This window comes from Puma concolor, chromosome D3, assembly GCF_028749965.1.
Source record: "Puma concolor isolate L17-30 chromosome D3, mPumCon1.1.hap2, whole genome shotgun sequence".
Taxonomy (NCBI): Eukaryota; Metazoa; Chordata; class Mammalia; order Carnivora; family Felidae; genus Puma; species Puma concolor.
The window spans coordinates 22,409,457-22,429,795 of record NC_141678.1 but is presented as its reverse complement, the minus strand read 5'-3'; the positions used below and the strand labels follow the sequence as shown (position 1 = coordinate 22,429,795).

The 20,339-nt window shown below is 46.2% G+C and overlaps 1 protein-coding gene across 1 annotated transcript in view; it reads left to right on the top strand.

Annotated features, from left to right (window-relative positions):
* The first annotated feature begins 12,538 nt into the window (after nucleotides 1–12,538).
* The window catches only part of OSBP2 (oxysterol binding protein 2), a 181,364-nt gene continuing 173,563 nt past the window's right edge, over nucleotides 12,539–20,339 (top strand). Inside the window, exon 1 of the mRNA XM_086682055.1 lies at nucleotides 12,539–13,230. Within this exon, the coding sequence (XP_086538181.1) occupies nucleotides 12,554–13,230 (677 nt within the window). The 5' untranslated portion in view covers nucleotides 12,539–12,553. The remainder of the gene's footprint in view (nucleotides 13,231–20,339) is intronic.

The following is a 20,339-nucleotide window of genomic DNA, read 5'->3' as shown; positions in this document are numbered from 1 at the left end:
AGAATGGAGGGGTGTTGGATGGGATGATATTGTTCAAGAAATAGAATCTTGAAGTTAAGGAGGTTTAGAGATTCTTTAGTTCAGTGGATACACATACATGCATGCACACATGTGTGAAACTATTAGTTCAAATGAAATTTTGCCTGGAAGCCCATTATGGTAATCAAGACTTTTGCCATATTAACATTTATTTAGCACTCATGTGCCAGGCACAAGGCTCAGCTCTTTTCAAACATGAGTCATTGAATCCTCCCAATGACAAAGTAGGTAATTTTATTAGCCCCATTTTATAGGTGAGAAGGCTCAGAGAGTAAGAATCCTGTCTAAGGTTGGGCACCTAATAAGTGACAAAAGCCACCCTAAGCCTGTCTCACTCTGAAGACCATCTCCTAACCACCATGTGTTAAGTTTCCCATCTTTATTACTCTAGTTGAAAGTGGAGGGCCTGGAACCTAGAGCCTTCTGGAGCATGATTTCACAGATGGTGTTGCAGGAGCCTCAGCTGTAATAGCAGCTGGACTAAAGCCCAGGTCTGCCTTCTGCCAGGTGGCTAAGAAGACCTTGTCAGTGATCCTGGGATGGATAGGCTGTTTAAGGAGAGTTAGGCTGGGCTAGGGAGATAGAGATGAGCGAGATGAAGTAGGGCACAGGAGTCCCACCTACTGCCCACTGGCTGTGAAGACATGTTCCCAGTTTCACCCTCAGGAAATCTCTGTGGGATATCTTTTGTGTCTGAGGAGCTATGCTGAGGGCAGGGCACAGATGAATATAATCTCTTTGAAAGGGATCGAGTCTGTTTCAGCACACCTTTAATTCTTGCTGAAAATACATTTCATTCCCTCCTCCTCTATCACCACATGCATGTTACTACTTTAGAGTACTTGGAAAAAATTCCCAGTGTATAAAATGTACTGGGTGCACAGTGGACCTTGTTTTCCTTCCAGAATTTCTCCATGACCTGGAACAAAAGGAGGGAGCTTCTATTTACTGAGCACCTGTTTCATGCAAGGCATTTCATATTTTACCTGATTCAATCCTCACAATAGTTGTCAGGTATGATGTCCATTTCGCAGGTGAGAAAACCAAGGCACAGAGAGGCTAAGGAACTTGCTCAGAGTCAGTAGGTTTGATCCAGCCCATGAAATGCATAGGGCACACTCTTTCCATACCATCCAGTCACTCTGGTGATCCTTAGCCTCACTGTCAGCACCGAACCCAATTCCAGCCATTGTTGGCTGCAGAAATTGCTCTGTTGAGGGATACCCATGTTGTGGGCCTATTCATGGCCTTGGCCGCTGACTTTCTTCCTGGCTACTGCTGTTGGCCACGGTGGTCAGTGACATGGTGGGGAGGAAGTATTAAATGAAGACTCAATCCCCTCATGGCGGGTCCCAGCTCCAGGCTGTCAGACTGGGGCAGTGGCTTTGGAACCCAAGCAGGGGAATGTGGGCTGCCAAGGGGCTAAACAGCTAGAATTATAGCCGCAGCTTGTCAGGGAGCAGGGGGAGGCAGCTGGCTGCTACAGCTGCAGCTCAGAGTGAACCCAGAATTCTTACATATCCACCCCAGTAGTCCGTCTGTCCGTCCATCCATCCATCCATCCATCCATTCCTCCATCCATCCATCCATCCATCCATCCATCCACTCAACTATCCATGTGGCCCTTCAGCACATAATGAGAACACAAAGGTGGATTAACTCATTTTCTTGTTTGCTGTGATGCCTCTCAGTTTTCCTGATCAGTGGGGAGAAGTGGGGTGGCCTGCCGACTGGGAGTGCTTCTGCCTGGCTTCACTTTGACCTTGGGTGGGCAAGTCACCTCTCCACTCTGGGAGTTTGTGGGGCTCAAAAAACCTTAGGGCTGTCTGGTGCACTTCTCTTATTTTACTGGTGGGTAAGTGAGGCAGGGAGAGGGGAACTGATTTGTCAAGGTTAAGTAAGGAATTCATGGTGGATTTAGGACTGGATTGCAGGATGCTGCCACTCATTTGTAAAGTGGGAGTGGGGATCCTGGCTCTCCTAGCCTCCTGGGATTGTAGGGAGGACCCCACAAGGTAAGTGGTGGGAAAGCGCCTTGAGAAGTGAGGTTACTAGGCCAGAATGTCCCAGAGGAGCAACCAAGGCCCAGGCTACTGGGCCAGGACAGATCCCACAGTGACCACAAGGGGTCAGCAGACAGTTGTGAGCTCAGTCAGGATCTGCTGGAAGGCAGGAGCTTGTGTGCTGGGGTCTGGGAGGGAGGCCAAGTCATTCAATTCCTGGGGACCCGTAGCACAGAGAGGTGGGGACCTATCCCAGTCCAGCCCCTTGTTGAATTGAGAAGTGTTACTTTGGGTATTGTAGTACAGAGCCTGGTCCAGCTGATGACTTTGGAATTCTGCCCAGCTGTGAGGGCTGAGGAGGCAGAGCTAGAGGCAGGCCTGGGGCTCCCTACCTTCTCAAGTAAGCTTTCTCTGGGCTTTAGCTTTCCCACCTGCAACCTGGTGGCTGATACCTGCACTTCCTTCCAGTTCTCAGCTCCTGAGATGTGGCAAAGGGCTTTGCACACATAATGCCCCATAAATAACTGCATTTGAATGGGTGGGAGAAACTCCTGCTCTTAGCTAATCCAGGTTTATCCCAAATGATAATTCAGGCTGAACTTTGCTTTACTAATGTTATTTATCACTTGGCAGAATAATTCCTAATGAGATTACTTTAGCCACTCTGCTCATCTGGGAGCATTTTAAAGGTTCTGTCACCAAGTCACTGTCATTCAAGTGCACATGCCCTCCTGCCCTCCATTATTCACATTAGATCTCTCAGCTGCTGGCTGGCTCAAATCCTTTGCCCTCATGGAGGTTACATTTGAATAGTCCCTAGTGGGGGAAAATGAATCAGATGAAAATCCTGGCTGTTGGTGGCTGGTACCTCCTTTGGGTTCTACAGGAAGAACTATTGGGGCTGCACTTGCCCTGTTCAACCCTTTAGCCACTGGAAATGCTGCCCACAAGCCTTGAGGATTCATGTGTCCTCATTCTTCACTGCCACAGTGAGGTTTCATTCATCTGATGTACATGGGCTCTGTAGTTGGATGACTCTGAGTCGGAATCTCAGCCCTATCTCTCAGGAGAAAGCTATTTTACCCTCCACCCCCCCCCCCCCCATTCAGAGCTTTAGTTCCTCATCTGATAATGGGAATAACTGTGGTATCTACATTATAGGCTTGTTCTTAGAACTCAGTGAGCTAATGCTCACATCAGGAACATGGCATGAGGCCTGGCACTTCATGGGGTAAATATGAAGAGGATTGTGGTGGCGATCGTTGAGATGTACTTGGAGTTGACATGTAAACCTCAAGAGGCAGCCTGGTGCGGGGCGCCTAGGTGGCTCAGTTGGTTAAGCTCAGGTCATGATCTCATAGTTTGTGGGATCGAGCCCCGTGTCAGGCAGCATGTTGACGGTGAGGAGCCTGCTTGGGATTCTCTCCCTTTCTCTCTGCCCCTCCCCTGCTTGTGCACATGCTTTCTCTCTTTCTCTCTCTCTCAAAATAAATAAATAAGCTTTTTTATTTTTAAGAGACAGCCTGAGGAAAAAAGAGGAGAGTGAGCCCCCCAATTTGCTCTGAGACCCTGGGCAACATACATCCCATCTCTGGGTCTTGATGGACTTCTCTCTTCCCTGAATTTTAGTTAATTGCTCAGGAGGAAAAGGATGGACTGAGATACATCTATAACCCATTCAGGGCCTCAGAGCCTCTGTAAGTCAATGACTACCTGGGGGAACCTGGTCATGGAGCAGTGGTCAGTCACTGGGGGACCCCAACCAAGCCTTCCTCTGGTGGTTCTATGGGGCCAAGTACACAGGCTCTGCAGGATGAAGTGGTCACAGGGGAAAAAACAGTTCCTTAGCTTCGTTCCAAATGTAAATTAGAGGACCAGGAGCACCTAATCCTGTGGAACCTAGCTTTCCAAGCTTATTTCCTGTGTTTCTTCCCATGAGCCAAACCTCATGAATTCTCTTCTCCAAAGAGGCCTCTTGATTTTCTTTTTTTTTATTTTTATTTTTTTAAATTTTTTTTTTCAACGTTTTTATTTATTTTTGGGACAGAGAGACAGAGCATGAACGGGGGAGGGTCAGAGAGAGAGGGAGACACAGAATCGGAAACAGGCTCCAGGCTCTGAGCCATCAGCCCAGAGCCTGACGCGGGGCTTGAACTCACGGACCGCGAGATCGTGACCTGGCTGAAGTCGGACGCTTAACCGACTGCGCCACCCAGGCGCCCCGAGGCCTCTTGATTTTCTACCTGGAACCTTTGATCCTACTGTTTACTCTGCTAGGAATACAGCCCTCCCACCTCTCCACTTGATATTCAGCCCAGACCCTTCAGGGCCTGACTCCTGGTCCACCTTCATGAAGCCTGCCCTGAGGTTAGCTCTCCTTCCTGGACCTAGACCTACCCCATCTGTCTCTCATACCTGGTGTTGTCATTGTCTACCATCCTCCCTTTTTTCTCTAATGGGACTGGGAGGCCCCACTAGGTAGGGGTTGGACAAATAGGCAAAAGGGAGACTTGGCTACCCCTTTGTAAAATTTGTGTCATGCACCACCATTTTCTCTGGAGCTCCCAGGTCATTTCCAAGAGGTTTTCTATTTTCTTTTTCCTTCTACCGCTTCAGAGATTCTGCATACCTTAGCACTGAGGATTCTTTGACTACCCAGAAAGGTTTTCAAACACAACCTAGGATTTCTATCACTCTAAGCAGAGGGCAAAACAGAGGTTGCTAACCAATAGTCCTCTGAGGGCTGACAGTGGGGATATCGAGTTTGATCAACACCATGTTTTCCGTGCTGTGAAAGTTAAGCACTTTGAGTGGGATATCCAAGTTCTGATTAGCAACAGCCCCAACCACCACCATTGGCCAAGTGCGTTTACCTCCCTGGCCCCTGAAGACATGTGAGTTTGTGATCACCCCTAAGTGCCAGAACATAGATTCCTTTAAAATATTTAACTAGTTTCTACAACTTTAAACTTACACTTTATACACAATTGAAATGTACAGGGTACATAATGAAATGAGAACTCCCCACTTCCTCCTCTCTGGGACAACCAAGTTAACAGTTTCTATGCATCTTTCCAGAAATGTTCTAAGATCACAGGTCCTTAAGATGAAGTTCATGGTCTTCATAAACTATATGTAAAATTTTAGATGTAAATGCTGATTTATAGATTCTGTAGGTTTCATCAAAATCTTATAAGGGTCCTCAATCTCTTCCCCCCCCCCCCCACACACACACATTAAGAACCACTGACTTTGAGACTTCTAGTTCAGGAGGCACTAGTAGCACCCATGTTGGGCTCCCATCTTTCTTGAGACTCCAGTGAAAAAGAAGTATAGTAAGTTCTAAAAGTACTAAACACTCAACAGCAAAGAGAACTAGAAAGAAGACTTCATTTAACAGGTATTCATTGAAGTCATATTATATGAAAAGTCTTCTTCTAGGCCTTGATGGTAGAGCAGTGAAATAAATCTGATAAAAATTTCTGCCATCCTGGAGCTTATATTCTAATAAGAAGAGACATAAATAAACCAAAGAAATCATTTAGAAGGTGACAAATTCTGTCGGAGATAAAGAAAACAGTTAAGGGGGCTTGGTGAGGCCATGTTGGGGCGTTTCAGTTTTAAAGATGGATAACTGATGAATGAGAAATTTCAACAGGTGCTTGGAATGTGGAAGAGGATGAGAGCTCTTGATGAATGAATCAGGTGGAAGTAGCAGTCGAGAATATTCTCTTAGCCAACTAAAGAGGAGACAGGAGGCAGTTGGCTTGAAAAAAATCCATGGAGGCTTTGGGCTCAAAGTCAACAGGTTATGGAAGAAGGGAGGAGGGAGAAAAGTGAACTAAAATAGGACATTTTATTCCTTAAGCTAGTTAGTAAGCTCATGGGTGTCACTTGTACTGTTATTTGTATGTCCTACACATAGTTTATAATATTCTTTTGTATCTACTCAGTATATAATAAACTCATACACAACCTGGGGTGGATGGGAATGGAGAGGGGGTTGGATAACCGCTCCAACCTACTGTCCTACCCTTCTCTATACTCAAGTTTCCAAAGTGCAGGTAACATTTCTCCCAGGCAGAAAACAGTATGGCTCTTCTCTAAAGAAATTGAATTAAATATCTCAGGTCAGGGGCTCCTGGTTGGCTCAGTCGGTTAAGCATCCGACTTTTAATTTCAGCTTAGGTCATGATCTCCCAGTCCATGGGATTGAACCCCACATCTCGCTCTGTACTGACAGTGTGGAGCCTGCTTAGGATTCTCTCTGTCAACACACACACACACACACACACACACACACACACACACACACACTGACTGCTCATATTTGCTCTCAAAAAAATGATAAAATATTTAAAAAAATTTTTTTTACTAGTCACCTAGAGCTTGCAGTGTGGATGTTGGCACCACAGAATAGAAGCCTCCTGACTCTGCTATCTGTGATTCTCCCTCACACAGGGCTTCCAGCCAGCTATTCTCATTTAGCAAAAGGGCCAGAGGTACAACAGACCTAATTGTGTAATAGCAGAAGAAACCCACACCAACTCATTTTACGAGGTACTCACTAATGGGCATACAGCCAGAAAGTGGCTAACCTGGGATTTGAACAGAAGCCTTCCTTCCAAACTTGTGCTCTTAGCTACCTGCCGTTCTGCCTCCCTCTCAGCTCATGCATATCTTTTCCTGGGGAAAATGAGGCACAAACTACTGTCGACATCTGTGCCTACAAGCCTATAGGAGAATCTGTCTGGATTTTGAACAAAGACCAATGGGAACTGAAAGGCCTAGTTCTTATCCAGTTAGCAATGTGACCTTGAGCTGACCTCGGGTGTAAGTGGTGGCTGTGACCAGCTCTGTTGCATGAGGTTGGATCAGCTATCCCAGGGTCTTTCGGCTCACAAGGGCCTTCACTGACTGTCACTCTTAGTATTTTCCTGTTCCTAAGGTCCTCAGGGACAGTCAGGGAAGGCTTCTTTTGGGGGTGGGAGGCAGGTGTCTGGAGTCTCTATTCTGGCACAGGTGGACAGGCTTTGTGGATAGAAAACCTTCTGTTTGAATCTTGGCTTCCCATTTGCCCATGGTGTGACTGGGGGCAGGCCTTTAGCTCTGTGAACCTCAATTTCCTATTATGTAAACATAGGGGAACTTACAGAGTTGTTGGAAAGGTAGGAGGTGAGTTCTGTAAAAGGCCCAACATTTGTAAAACAAAAGCAGTTTCGTGGTAATTTTCAAACCTACACAAAAACAGAGGAAACAATATAATGTATGCCTGTGTACCCAACTTCAACACTGTCAACATCTGGCCATTCTTTTTTCATCTGCTCCCCACCCACCTCATTCTTTTTAAAGCTGTATTATTTTTTTTTTTGTAATTTTTTAAATGTTTATTTATCTTTGAGAGAGAGACGCACAGGTAGAGAGAGACAGAGTGCAAGCAGGGGAGGGGCAGAAAGAGAGGAAGACACAGAATCCGAAGTAGGCTCCAGGCTCCAAGCTGTCAGCACAGAACCCAACATGGGGCTCGAACTCACGGACTATGAGATCATGACCTAAGAGAAGTTGGGATGCTTAATTGGCTGAGCCAATCAGGTGCCCCTAAAACTGTATTATTTTAAAGTAAATCCAAATATCATATAATTTCACTCATAAATACATCAGAATGTATCTCTATAGATAAATCCTTTTAAAAAATCACAATACCATTATAATACATATAGCAAAATTAACAATTTCTTAATATTTCTTAAAACCCACTCTTTGTTCAATATTACCCAACTGTTCCAGAAATATATTTTTTACAGTTGGTTTGTTTGAATCAAGACCCAAACAAGGTTCACATACTGCATCTGGTTGATATGTCTCTTAAGTCTTTAAAATTGATAACATTTTCCTTTTCCCATCTTTTTTCCTAGGCCATGTATTTATTGAATAGGTCATTTGAATATAGATTTTCTTATTTTATGGTTTTAATTTGCATTTCCTTGATGATGAGTGATGTTGAGCATTTTTTTTTTCATGTGTCTGTTGGCCATCTGGATGTCTTCTTTGGAAAAGTGTCTATTCATGTCTTTTTCCCATTTCTTCACTGGATTATTTGGTTTTTGGGTGTTGAGTTTGATAAGTTCTTCATAGATTTTGGATACTAACCCTTTATCTGATATGTCATTTGCAAATATCTTCTCCCATTCCATTGGTTGCCCTTTAGTTTTGCTGATTAGATTTTCCTATTTTATGAATTTGACTGATTGACTCCTTGGGTCATTTAGCATGTTCCTCTGTCCTCTGCATTTCTTTTGTATTGATCAAGCTAGAAGCTTGATTAGTTTCAGGTTTAGAGGTTTCTTTTGGAGGGAAAAGGAGGGAGAAGTAAAAATACTTCATAGGTGGTGCTATGAGTTTCCTACTGCGTCATATCCAGAAGCACATAATATCCTGTGGTTTCACTTTCAGTGATGTGAGTTCGATCTGTAGATTCAGCTGACAACAGCCTGATCAGTCTTTATGAAGTTGCCCATATACCCCATCACTAGGAAGCTTTGATGATCATTGCCTGGATCCATTATTTCATTTGGGGTTGCCAAAAGATGATGTTTTCTTCTAAATTTTATTTTATTTTTTAAACATTTATTTTTGAGAGACAGAGCATGAACAGAGGAGGGCCAGAGACAGAGGGAGACACAGAATCCAAAGCAGGCTCCAGGCTGTGAGCTGTCAGCATAGAGCCCAACGTGGGGCTCGAACCCATGAACCATGAGATCATGACCTGAGCTGAAGTCGGACACTTAACCGATTGAGCCACCTAGGCGCCACTAATTTTATTATTCCTTCTGCATTCATTAGCTAATATGTCTATAAAGATTTTTCCCTCATAAACTCTTTGGTTACTATGAGATAGGGTTTGTATAAGAAAGGAAGGATACAGACTTAATTCTTTCTCTTTATTTTCAGTTTTCAGAAAAATGAATTGGTGCTGGTCACCAAAAGCAACCTATAAATTTTTGTTTTTGTTTTTGTTTTTTTTGTAACTTTAGGAACTTGTGGGCCTAACTTCTGGATCTTTATATATTTGGTGTTTTGACCCATTGTAATCATTATTCTTTTGGATGCTCAAGTTGTCCTGTCTTTGGCCTGTGGGAGTCCCTTTAAAGATGGTGTCTGAGTCCTTTTGACACACAGTGGTCTTGACTAGCCTCTTTACTTTCTGGCATGACAAAATATCTCAGGCAGGCTCATCTCGCATATTTCCTGCCCCAGACTTGGAGACAGCCATTTCTCCATTAGGTGGAATCTGGCACTTTAAATGTAAAAAAAATCTCCCAGGAGACTCCAGTGCCCAGGAGGCCCACTTTCTGTACGATATAGGGTATTCCTGATTGTATGGTGCCCATCTAGCTTAGCTCCCTGTTTTATCTCCTTTCCAGCTTTTTCAAATATGCTGAGCTCTTTGTCATTTCCCAGACAAGGTCTTCTCTCCTGATTTGGGACTTTGTGCACACTGATTCCTTTGTCTTAAATGCCCTTCCACTTCCTGCCCCTCTGACTCAGTGCAAGCCTTGACCTTTCTTTTTTTAAAAAAAATTTAATGTTTATTCATTTTTGAGAGACAGAGGGCGAGTGGGGGAGGAGCAGAGAGGGAGACACAGAATCTGAAGCAGGCTCCAGGCTCTGAGCTGTCAGCATAGAACCCGATATGGGGCTCGAACCCATGAACAGTGAGATCATGACTTGAGCCAAAGTCGGATGCTTAACCGACTGAGCCACCCAGGCGCCCCACCCCCCAAACCTTGCCCTTTCTGTGACACCTTCTTCACTCACTCTGGCGGGTAACTTAGATCCTATCATCCATTTATTGAAGTAGTCAAAACAGATCATTAAACTTTTAATAGTTGGCTTCCTTCCTTGGGGTTGCAAACACATCTGGCACATACATAGCAGGCACTGAGCTTTTCCTATCGTTGTGGCTATTTTCCAAGCTTATTAACCTTGGTCTCATCTCTTCCTGCTCTGGCTTCTGTTTAATACATTTCACAGAGCACCCTCTAGTTAAATAGCTAGAAAATACTTACTAAACACCTACTATGCCAAATGTGCTTTACAGACATGATTTTATTACTCTCAGTCAGTGAGGTAGGGATTATTATCCTCATTTTACAGATGAGCAAGAGGAAGCTAAGTGAGGTGGCTGAAGTTCCCATAGCTAGGTAGTGGCTGGGCTGGAATTTCTGTAGTGGATCTGACGCACAAAGCCCAAGATTTCCCTCCACATCACTGTCCATCAAAGTGTGGTCAATGATCCACCCACTTCAGAAACCCCTGGGGAGTTCATTAAAATGCACACTCTTGGATTCCATTCCAGATCTACTGACTCAGAATCCCAGGGAGATGGGGATGGGAAACTGAATTTCTAATAAGCTTCCTTGGGATGAGCTGAAACAATTATTATTTTTTGAATATGTGAAACACACACAGTTAAAACATTCAAAAGGTTCAAAGGATATAAATGAAAAAAGCAAACACCCCAGCTCCATTCCCCAATTGCCCAGTTCTCAGAGGCAACCACTTTTCCTTGACTCCACACACTGAAGTTTGAGGGCCATCTTTGTATTTAGCCAATACATCAAGAGAAGCAGGTGTCTGCACTCCAGAGCCCACAAAAATCTGCAGGTAAGATCACCATTCAAGGGCAGGTCCCAGAGTCACCAGCAAAGATGGCAAGGAGTTCTGTTTGGGCAGTGCCTACACCACCCTTTTCTAGGACTTTCCAACTTGCTCTGCTCAGTCTATCACTTCATGTAGGAGGGTGGTCCCTGCACAGGCAGTCTTATCACAAGCAAAGATCAAGAAAGAACTGGGCAAAGGGAAGGTAAGACACATTAGGATGAACAGAGGGGAGCCTGCACAGAGGTCTAGAGATGGAAGGGTCTGGGTAGGAGTTGCAAATCTAACATTTCCATTTGTATTTCCCATTATTTGTGGTAGCCATGAACCTTTCCCTTTAATATCAGTATTATTGGGGCACTTGGGTGGCTCAGTCCGTTAAGCATCTGACTTTGGCTCAGGTCATGATCTCACAGTTTGTGAGTTCTAGCCCCACACTGGGCTCTGTGCTGACAGTTCTGAGCTTGGAGCCTGCTTCAGATTCTGTGTCTCCCTCTCTCTTTCTCTCTGCCCCTCCCTTGCTTGCACTCTGTCTCTCTCTCTCTCAAAAATAAACATTAAAAATTTTTAAAAAATCAGTATTATTTAGGGGCGCCTGGGTGGTTCATTCGGTTAAGCATCCAACTCCGGTCATGATCTTACCATTGGTGAGGTCAGGCTCTGCTAACAGTGCAGAGCCTGCTTGGATTCTCTCTCTCCCTCTCTCTGCCCCACCCCCACCAAAAATTAATAAAATTTATTATTTTATTAATAGATTAAATAGATTAATATTATATAATATATATATAATACTAATACTAATAATTAATAAAGAGAGCACTCTCTCAAAAATTAATAAACATTAAAAAATCAGTGATATTTAACTTTTCTGGTATCACAGACTCCTTTAGGAATCTCATGAAAACCGTGGTCCATCTCCCTAGAAAACGCACAGATACATAAAACTCTGCAGCCTATCGCAGAAGCTTCGCAGCCAGCCAGCCAAGATTACCCAGGATATCCAGGAGGTCCAAGTTAAGAACTCTGCTTTTAGATGTTCCTTTATATATATACTTAAAACGCTCAGTTTACAAAAACTCTCTATTCTTTAGAGAGCCTGAACTATGTCGCCACTTGCAGCGAAGTGCCCTGCTGGCCTTGAACTAGAGGCCAGCTTGCTCAGGAGGCGGAGGCGGCAGTGGCTTCGGCCATTGAGACAGATCGTCGGCTAGTCGGGGGCGGGGGGTAAGGACCCACAGATAGGTAATGACTCCCGTTGGGGGCGGTGGGTGTCCTCCTCAGCTTTTAGCATCATCCGGCTGGGTCCCGGTGCTTCGGGCGCATTTCACGGTTTTTGAGCACGGCACCACCCGCTCTCCGCACCGCCCCACCCCCGCTTTCCTGGGTTTTGGGGAGCGAACCCACCCCTGACAGGGAACGCCGGCGCTGGGCGCCGCAGGCAGAGCTGTGCTGGAAGCCGGCGGGCTCCGCATTCATCATTGTTCCCCCAGCGCCTGGCACGGGTTGGGGCGCAGGCAGGGATGGTGGCCTGAAGCGCGCGGTCCCTTCCGCGTCGCCAGTCGCCAAGCTCTAGCGCCACAGGTGTTTCCAGAGAGCCTTCCCAGGGCCAGACCTGAGCCAGGCGCTGGCGACGCGAGAGAGGGACAAGGGTCCAAGTCTGGCCCGCTGAGCGCGGGGAGGACAACACTCAGCTGGCGCAGGCAGCACGGGGCGCACGGGGCCGCGAGGGGACCTGCGCGTGCTCCCGCCCCGTGCCGCGCGCTCGTGACGGCGCCCCCGGCCCCGCCCCCGGCCTCCGCCTCCGGCTTCCCCCTCCCAGCGACTCCGCCGCGCTCCGGTCGGCGGGCTCTATGGGGAAAGCGGCCGCTCTGTGCCGAGGCGGCGGCTGTGGCGGCCGCTCCCGCGGACTCTCGTCGCTGTTCACGGTTGTCCCCTGCCTGTCCTGCCACACGGCGGCGCCGAGCATGAGCGCTTCCACGCCTGGCCCCGGGCCGGAGCCCAAGCCCCAGCCCAAGCCTCAGCCCCAGCCAGTGCCGAAGCCTGAGCGGCACCCTGTGTCACAACAGGTGTCGGAGCCAGTTTCTGAGCCGGTGCCAAGACTGGAACCTGCGTCTGAGAAGACGTCCGACCCAAGGCCAGAGTCCAGACCGGGAACGGAACTGCTGCTGGGATTGGGGCGGGGGTCAGGGCCCTGGCAAGAGTTGGGCTCAAGTGTAGGGGCTGGACCCTTCCACAAGACCTCGCCAGAGCAGCTATCGGCACTCGGGCCAGTAGCGGGGAGCGTGCCCTGGACCAAACCCGAGTCCGGGTCGCTGCTGGCGTCAAAGCCGCTACCCCTTGGGCGACCTGGACATGCGAGGACGCCTCTTGGGGTTCCAATGTCAGGGACTGACACGACCTCCACTGCGCCCATGGCTTTACTGCCTCTGGACAGCTTCAAGGGCTGGCTGCTCAAGTGGACCAACTACCTGAAAGGCTACCAGCGGCGCTGGTTCGTGCTCAGCAACGGCCTGCTGTCTTACTACAGGTAGGAATGTGCCAAGTTGGGGCATCTGACGTTGGAGGGTGGTGATGCTACAGTGATGGTGACAGAGGGCGTCTAGGGTTGGAGGACACTGCCACTAGCCTAGGGATGTTTGGGAACAAGCCCCTAGCAGGAGAAATAATATCTCTGGCCAACCTCTAAAGGCTGGGGGCCCTGACCTCTAATGGGGGAGCCCCCCGCCTCCCACCTCCACCTCCTCTGACAGGACCTCTGACAAGCTTGGGTTAAAGGAGTGAGTGGGGACATGGAGGGAGAGAGTGATCTGGGGCCTCCAGGCCCCTCTGGTCTTGGTAACTGTGGAACCTCAGGCAGCCAATCAGAGTCAGTTCCCCCAAAGTCTTTGATTCTGGTTCAGGACCTAAGTCCTCAGTTAAGGACTGAGGGGGGCAGTCACCTTGTTCAGTACCTTGGGACCCACAGTACTTGGGACTGTTTGTTCCCCCCTTAGTTGGTCACTTAGTTTATTTCCCACTTTTCCTGACACCCCTGGTTGCCAGGCCTTGGGAGGGGCACAGCAGACTCACAGATGCATCAGACACAGTGTCTGCATTTTAAGGGCCCATCTTAGCGTTCTGTGGAAAACCAGAAGTGTCCTGCTGGGTTTCAAGCAGCATGGGTTTCAAAATTGAAGTCAGGTAGTGAGATAGCTAACACTGCCCACTGAAATGGATGAAAGGGGGAAAGATACTGAAGGCTTTCTCTCCTTTCTTACTGGCTATTGCCTTAGTGTATTTCCTGGGGATGGTTAGTTTCAACATCGAGGTCTTAGATCACTCTATGCCATTGGTCCTCAAACCTGAGCCATCAGCGGAATTCCCAGAAGGGCCACAAAGTACTTGCCCCTCTGATGTGTTTCTGAGGCAGTGAGTCTAGGAGGACCTGAGATTTGGCATTTCTCCCAAGTTCCCAGATGCTGCTGCTCTGGACCATGGTCTGAGAAGAACTGCTCCATCGTCATTGCAAACAGGAGGGCACTGCCTTGCTGTTTGCTGAAACTCAGGTCACCTTGGTCACTTCACTTGGCCAAGCAGTATGCCTTCAGGTCACTCACTATAGGATTTATATGACCTTCTCCAGCTTTCTTGGGACACAGCTTCTAGAGGATGTTTCAGTCTATGATGCCCCTGAGAATTCAAGAGCTCCACTGGACTTAAGTGATGGCTCCCACTCCAAAATGGGGATCACTGTTGTTAATTCCTGAAAAGAGAGAAAGCTGACACTTTTCATGTGCTTTTCTCATGTGATGTCTTGGTGTCCCTAAGCTCACTCAGCTGTGTCATCCGGATCACACAGAACAGTGTTCTTAGAGTTAGGCAACCAAATGAAAAGAGGACCTTTTCCAAATGGTGTTTTATCCCACTTATCATTCTCTGTCAGGTGTATAAACACTTCACCAAGACATGCAATGATAGGGATCATCAGTGATTTGTTATAAATGTGTCATTGTCAGCTATAGACCACACAGTTTTACGTTACATTCACATCATCCTCACCACCACACTGTTGTACAAATGAGGGGTTCTGAGGTTTGACAGGAGGATGTAGCTTGTCAGGAGTCACTGGCCCAATAGGCAATGGAGAGAGATTCTGACCTGGGCCTTTAGTACTCCATGGTCTGTGCCTGTCCCAGATGTGTGTCCGGATGCCCACGCATCTCTGAATTAGCATTGTTGAATCATCTGTATTTACCAGGTATTACTAACCTATAGGGATCAAGGTAATGTTTATGAATATGGGGTCCCCCAGTGCTAGTGGAAGTAAAACCTGATTGCATTCACTTTTGTTTTGTTTTATTCTAGTTGAAAGGGCAAAGATGTCTCATTTTCTTTTCTTAAAAATAACTGTGTGTAGACAGTTGGCATTTCAAGGTTATCTTAAATGTGCAGATTCTTTGGGTAACAAGAAAAATTCTTATTGCTTGCTGATAAGGTTGTGGGGACAGATACTGGTTTGTGGGGTGGAGGGGGATGGAACAAGTTTCTTGTGTGTGTCCTTGCATAGTCTGGCTCTGTAGTTTTGCTTTTGGACATTTCTAGACTCCAAGATGGGCAGAATAGTTATTTGACTTGTCCGGGTGGAGTGAATGATTCCTGACATTTGTACAGCCCTGTGCCATCATTTAGTCCCATGTGAGCCTTTCCATGAATATGTCCTCATTCCCATTTTATAGGAAGAGAAACTGAAGCCAAATGACCAAACTTCAGTGGCTTACCCAGAGGTGCCCACTTGTACGTGGTGCCACTGGAGATGGGTAAGTCTCCCAGTACAGAAAAGGCCCTTCTGAAGCGGAGCCAAAATTGCCACTTCTTCCTGGCACTTCTGTTCTGCCCTCTGGAAGACCCTTTGGTCTGGCCCTCCTTGTGCTTCTCAGCAGTTCAGATGTTTGACACCACACCGCTCTCCTGTCCCTGCTTCTGATCTGAATCCTGCCATCCTGCCTGCTGTGGTCAAGGATTGAGTGCCCTGTAGGCCTGTCGCTCACGGTGCTGACAGCAGTGGGGTGGGTTACCCAGGGCTCTGTCTGTGCCTGTTCATGTGTGTTCTCTCCTCACCCTCCCTGGAACCCCGGCTCTCAGTAGTTCTCTAAGTGTGTGTGTGACTAGAAGAGAGGCAAGATACAAGCTTGTGGGCTGCAGACAGGGTGAGAGAATTTTTGTTCATGATCTCTCTTCCTTAGGGGCCAGGTAGAGCCAGGTTTAACCTGTTGGGCTGATGCACCCGGGTGGAGAAGGAATCAGAGCCATTTCTCTCACAAGCTTCCCTTTTGGAAAGACCACTCTGATTTTATTTTATTATTATTTTTTAACTAAGTGAAGCCTGGTGTTTGGAGAAATGTCTTCAGAGAAAATGTGGGCACACATTTCTTGTGCTCTCTCTCCTAATCCCATCCTCCAGCCTCCCTCCCTCCAGGGTAGCCACCATCCCAAATTTTGCTCACTATCCTCTTTCTTTCCTCCTTATTTAGTTTTACCTCCTTTATGTACAGTTTAAGAGCCCCATATTTTTCATTTCAGCCATTTTTAACTTGATAAAAAGAGTATTGTACAATATATGATTTGGAGAGGGGGGCTCATTTTGACTGCTGTATAACAGTCCAGGATGTGAGTGTGCCACTTTCATTTATGCATTTTCCTGTTGATGGGTGACCATGATAATTCTAGTACACATGCAGGGGTTTCTCTTGGGTGAAATTGCCAGGTTTGAATTGAAATTGCCAGGAAATTGCCAGGTAGGAATGTGAAAATTCCCCTTATATAATGCCCAAACTGTTAGCCAAAGCAGTTGTATCAATTTAGACTCCCACTGGCAGTTAATAGATTTTGTGGATTTGTATTCTTTGCAACACTTGGTATCATCAGCATTGATTTTTACCAATCAAATAGGCATACTCTGGTATCTTGTCATTTTGGCCTGAATTGCTCATTATTTTTACCTTAATGTAAAGTCAGTGGAGGTTTGGATTAGAATTTCTCTATTAAGTGTGACTTCTTCAGGTACTTCTCTCCTGGATTTTGCTTGAGAAGCTCATTTGATCACCTAAGCTTATTCTAGGTACATAGTGAGAGAAAGTGCATAGTGCCAACAGCTGGGCTTAGTAACAGTCATGTTATCAGGATTAAAAAAATACTCTAAATATTGTCACGTGTAAAAACAATTTCTGGGAAGTATCAGGAATTGTTGGCAGGTATTTACTTCTTTCCAACAATGTGCTAGGAATATAAATAAATACAGGAGTTACGGTTCTTATTCCATTGCTAACATTCTTTTTTTTTTAAGTTTGTTTGTTTGTTTGTTTATTTATTTATTTTGAAAGAGAGAGAGCACAAGCAGGGGAGGGGCAGTGAGAGAGAGAGAGAGAGAGAGAGAGAGAGACTCCCAAGCAGGCTTTGCACTGACAGTGGAGATGTGGGGCTCGGACTCACAAACTGTGAGATCATGACCTGAGCCAAAATTCAGAGTTGGAAGCTTAACTGACTGAGTCACACAGATGCCCCTCCATTGCTGGCATTCTTAATCACATATCTGTTTGGATACAAACAAAGAGAATATGGTTTGCGCTCAGTTTTTTTTTTTTTCTTTTGGTTGTTGGTTCCCATGTATCCCTAGTTCTCTCATCTCACAGAGAACATGTGATTACATGACATTAAGGAAAAATTCATAAATGATGTGGAATTTTCAAAGGTGTCGTCTTCAGCAAGTCCTTAGGGAAAGACCATTTCACGCATATTGCTTTATCGACATTAATGACAAAATTGATTTGGTTAAGCAGAATTCAGCTTTGTTTATACCAGTTGCTTATTCAGTGACACTATAAATGACATTTGTTTCCCAGGAAATGATTTCAAACAGGAGCATTTGTTTTAATTTATTTGTTGTTCAGGCTGATCTGTGCAGGTAGGAATGGCTAAGGCAGTTAGCAAGGGAGGCCTCAAAGAAATTAGTCTGGGTCTGTAAGAAAGAAGGCTTCAGTCAAGTGAGAGTAAAATTTGAAAGCCTTTTGGTGAGGAAGACCATTGAACATTTGGTGAGCTGGGCCCATTGTGGGGTTGTGGTCAGGTGAGAGAAGATGGCACACCAAGACATCTTTGCCTCTAGGATGGATCGTGCACTCATTCTTCCAGCGAGGCCATCTCTCAAAAGCCACTGTCACAGAGACTGGGTGCCAGGAAATAGTAGTGTCCTCAGTGTCACTTTAGGTAATACTCATAGGACAGATATGGGAAAGTTGCAAAATGTCCCTGAAAAACGTGAAGTTAAGAGTGCGGGTCTGCAGGTTAAGCCACTGGGGTCTCTACCCTAGAAGATGGTGGCCTTACCATATTGGATTCGGCTTTAAAATATCATTCAGTGTTTCATACCGTGAGACCGTTAGGAAGCTGAGAAGAAATGCGTTGGTTGCTAATGTGTCCACATTTGTTTGAAGTCTATTTTCTTCACATTTAGCATAAGGGTGTGGCAAAAAGGTCATGAGTGGACTGGTAGCATACTTTGGAGAAGCACGGTACACACCAACATTCTTAGCAAGGTCTGGTGACATGAATTGTAATTTTCCCCACCAAGCCTGCTCCTCCTGCTAACTTTTCTTTCTATGAATAGCTGCAAACCTCTGAGTCATGCTTGCTGCCTCCTCCCTCCCTATTCCGACATCAGATGGAATTGTGAGCTCTGCCTGTCTTTCTCCTCTAGTCCCTCCTCTCCGTTCCTAGTGCCACATTGTGGTTCAGGTCTGCCTTCTGCTTCACTGGTGTCCCAGCTTCCAAATTCTGCTCTGGACAGCTCATCCCCACCCAGTGGCCCTGGAGTTGCCTTGTCTTCTCCAGGATTCTTTTTCAACAGTTCCATCCCTTGTGTTCATACATCCCTGCATTGGTTTTCTCCTGTTTGAAATGCCCACAGTGGCCCCTGACTGATCCAAGGGCCATGTCTTCCTTCTCTGGGTGCCACATACACACAGTGTGCCTGTAGGCATCTCTGCAGATAGCTTTGCAGCAAAGGAACATCATGGCCAAGTGCAGCATCTTTGTATTCTGCATAGAGCCTAGCAGGGTGCTTTGCTGCTGGTATGTTCTCAGTAGCTTGGTTAATCTGAATGGATGAGTAAGTGAATGAATGAGAATTGCCTGCAATTTTATGAGATTTCAGAAAGCCAAGTATGTTAGTGCCAAACTTGGATTTTCTTAATTTGTTTTCAGTTTTAAAAACTTGTTTGCTGGAAGGAGATTTGGATGATAAGTGGGAGATTACTGGCTTAAGCCTGGCGTGCCGGAAAAGCTATAGTTATAAAATAGAGATTATCTGGATATATTATGTTGACAGATTTGAATGTGTTGAAATAGGCTTTTCAATGAAACAGTAACCTCTTTCTGTGTTCCTCATTTGTATTCCCATAGGGTTACAAGTGTTTGTGCATATGGTCTCTATATACCTAAGACGATTTGTCACTTCATAAAGTTGGAGGAATGGGGAGCAAAGATAAAGCTATTAAAAGGGCTTTTTGTGATTTTATCGCTCCTTCAAAACTAGTTTCATGTTCACCAGATGGTTTGCTTTGCACACGCTCCATGTGTAAGACCCTGTGGGAAGCAGGCCATGGATCAGAGGTGAGGCTCCCACCCCAAAATGTTAGAACCAATCAGGTAATAGGCCCTCATATCTGTGGGATTCTCCGCAGATATCAGAGGGATTTCCAGCTCATGGTTTCAGTGAGGAGTGCAGACCAGGAGTGCTGTTCTATTATTTGGAACAAAAAGTAGGAGCTCATGGACAGCACCAGGGACAGCTCACGAACTCTATCACCTCACATTGGGGAGACCCCTAGTGTGGTCTTGTGTTGACTAACTCCAGGTTACATAAGGAGCTAGGAGGACTCCTATGACTCAGCATCTATTTGTGCTTACAGCTATGCTTTATTACAGTGAAAGGGGGCAAAGCACCATCAGCAAGAGGAAGGAGAGGGCATGGGGCGAAGTCTGGGGAAACCAGGTGCAAGCTTCTGAGAGTCCTTTCCCAGTGGAGTCACACAGAACATGCTCAATACCTCCAGCAATGAAATGTGAAATGTTGTCAGCCAGAGAAACTCATTAGAGACTCAGTGGCCATGGTTTTTACTGGGGGCTGACCACATGGGTACCCTCTGCCTGGCATATACCCAAAGTCCAGACTCCCAGAAGGAAAGAAGGTATTCAGCAGAGACCACAGTTTTGTACAAGTAGTTTAGGCACAATGAGCCACCTTTAGCAGTTAGTGAATGGGGGGAGACTTCCCCAAATCCAGGTTCCCAGATGCCGGCCAAGGGCAAATCTCAGGTGCAGGCCTTTCAAAGGGTAAGTGGTCTCAGGCCAGCCGTGTTAATTCTTTTCTGCACAGCTCTGACTTCCTTCCTCCTTGCAGACTTCAGTGATGTCAGGCAGGGGTAAGGGCCAACACTTGCTCTGGTTCAAGGAGAGTAAGTGCTTACCTTTGGCTTTGAGTGGCAGAGTGGCTTCTTATTTTCTATCAGAGAAAGCATGTGCCAGTCGTGCAGGGTATGGGTGTGGCCTGCTGCTCTGTATGTCTGAGGGCCTTCTCTATGGAGTTCTGGTCACTTGGTT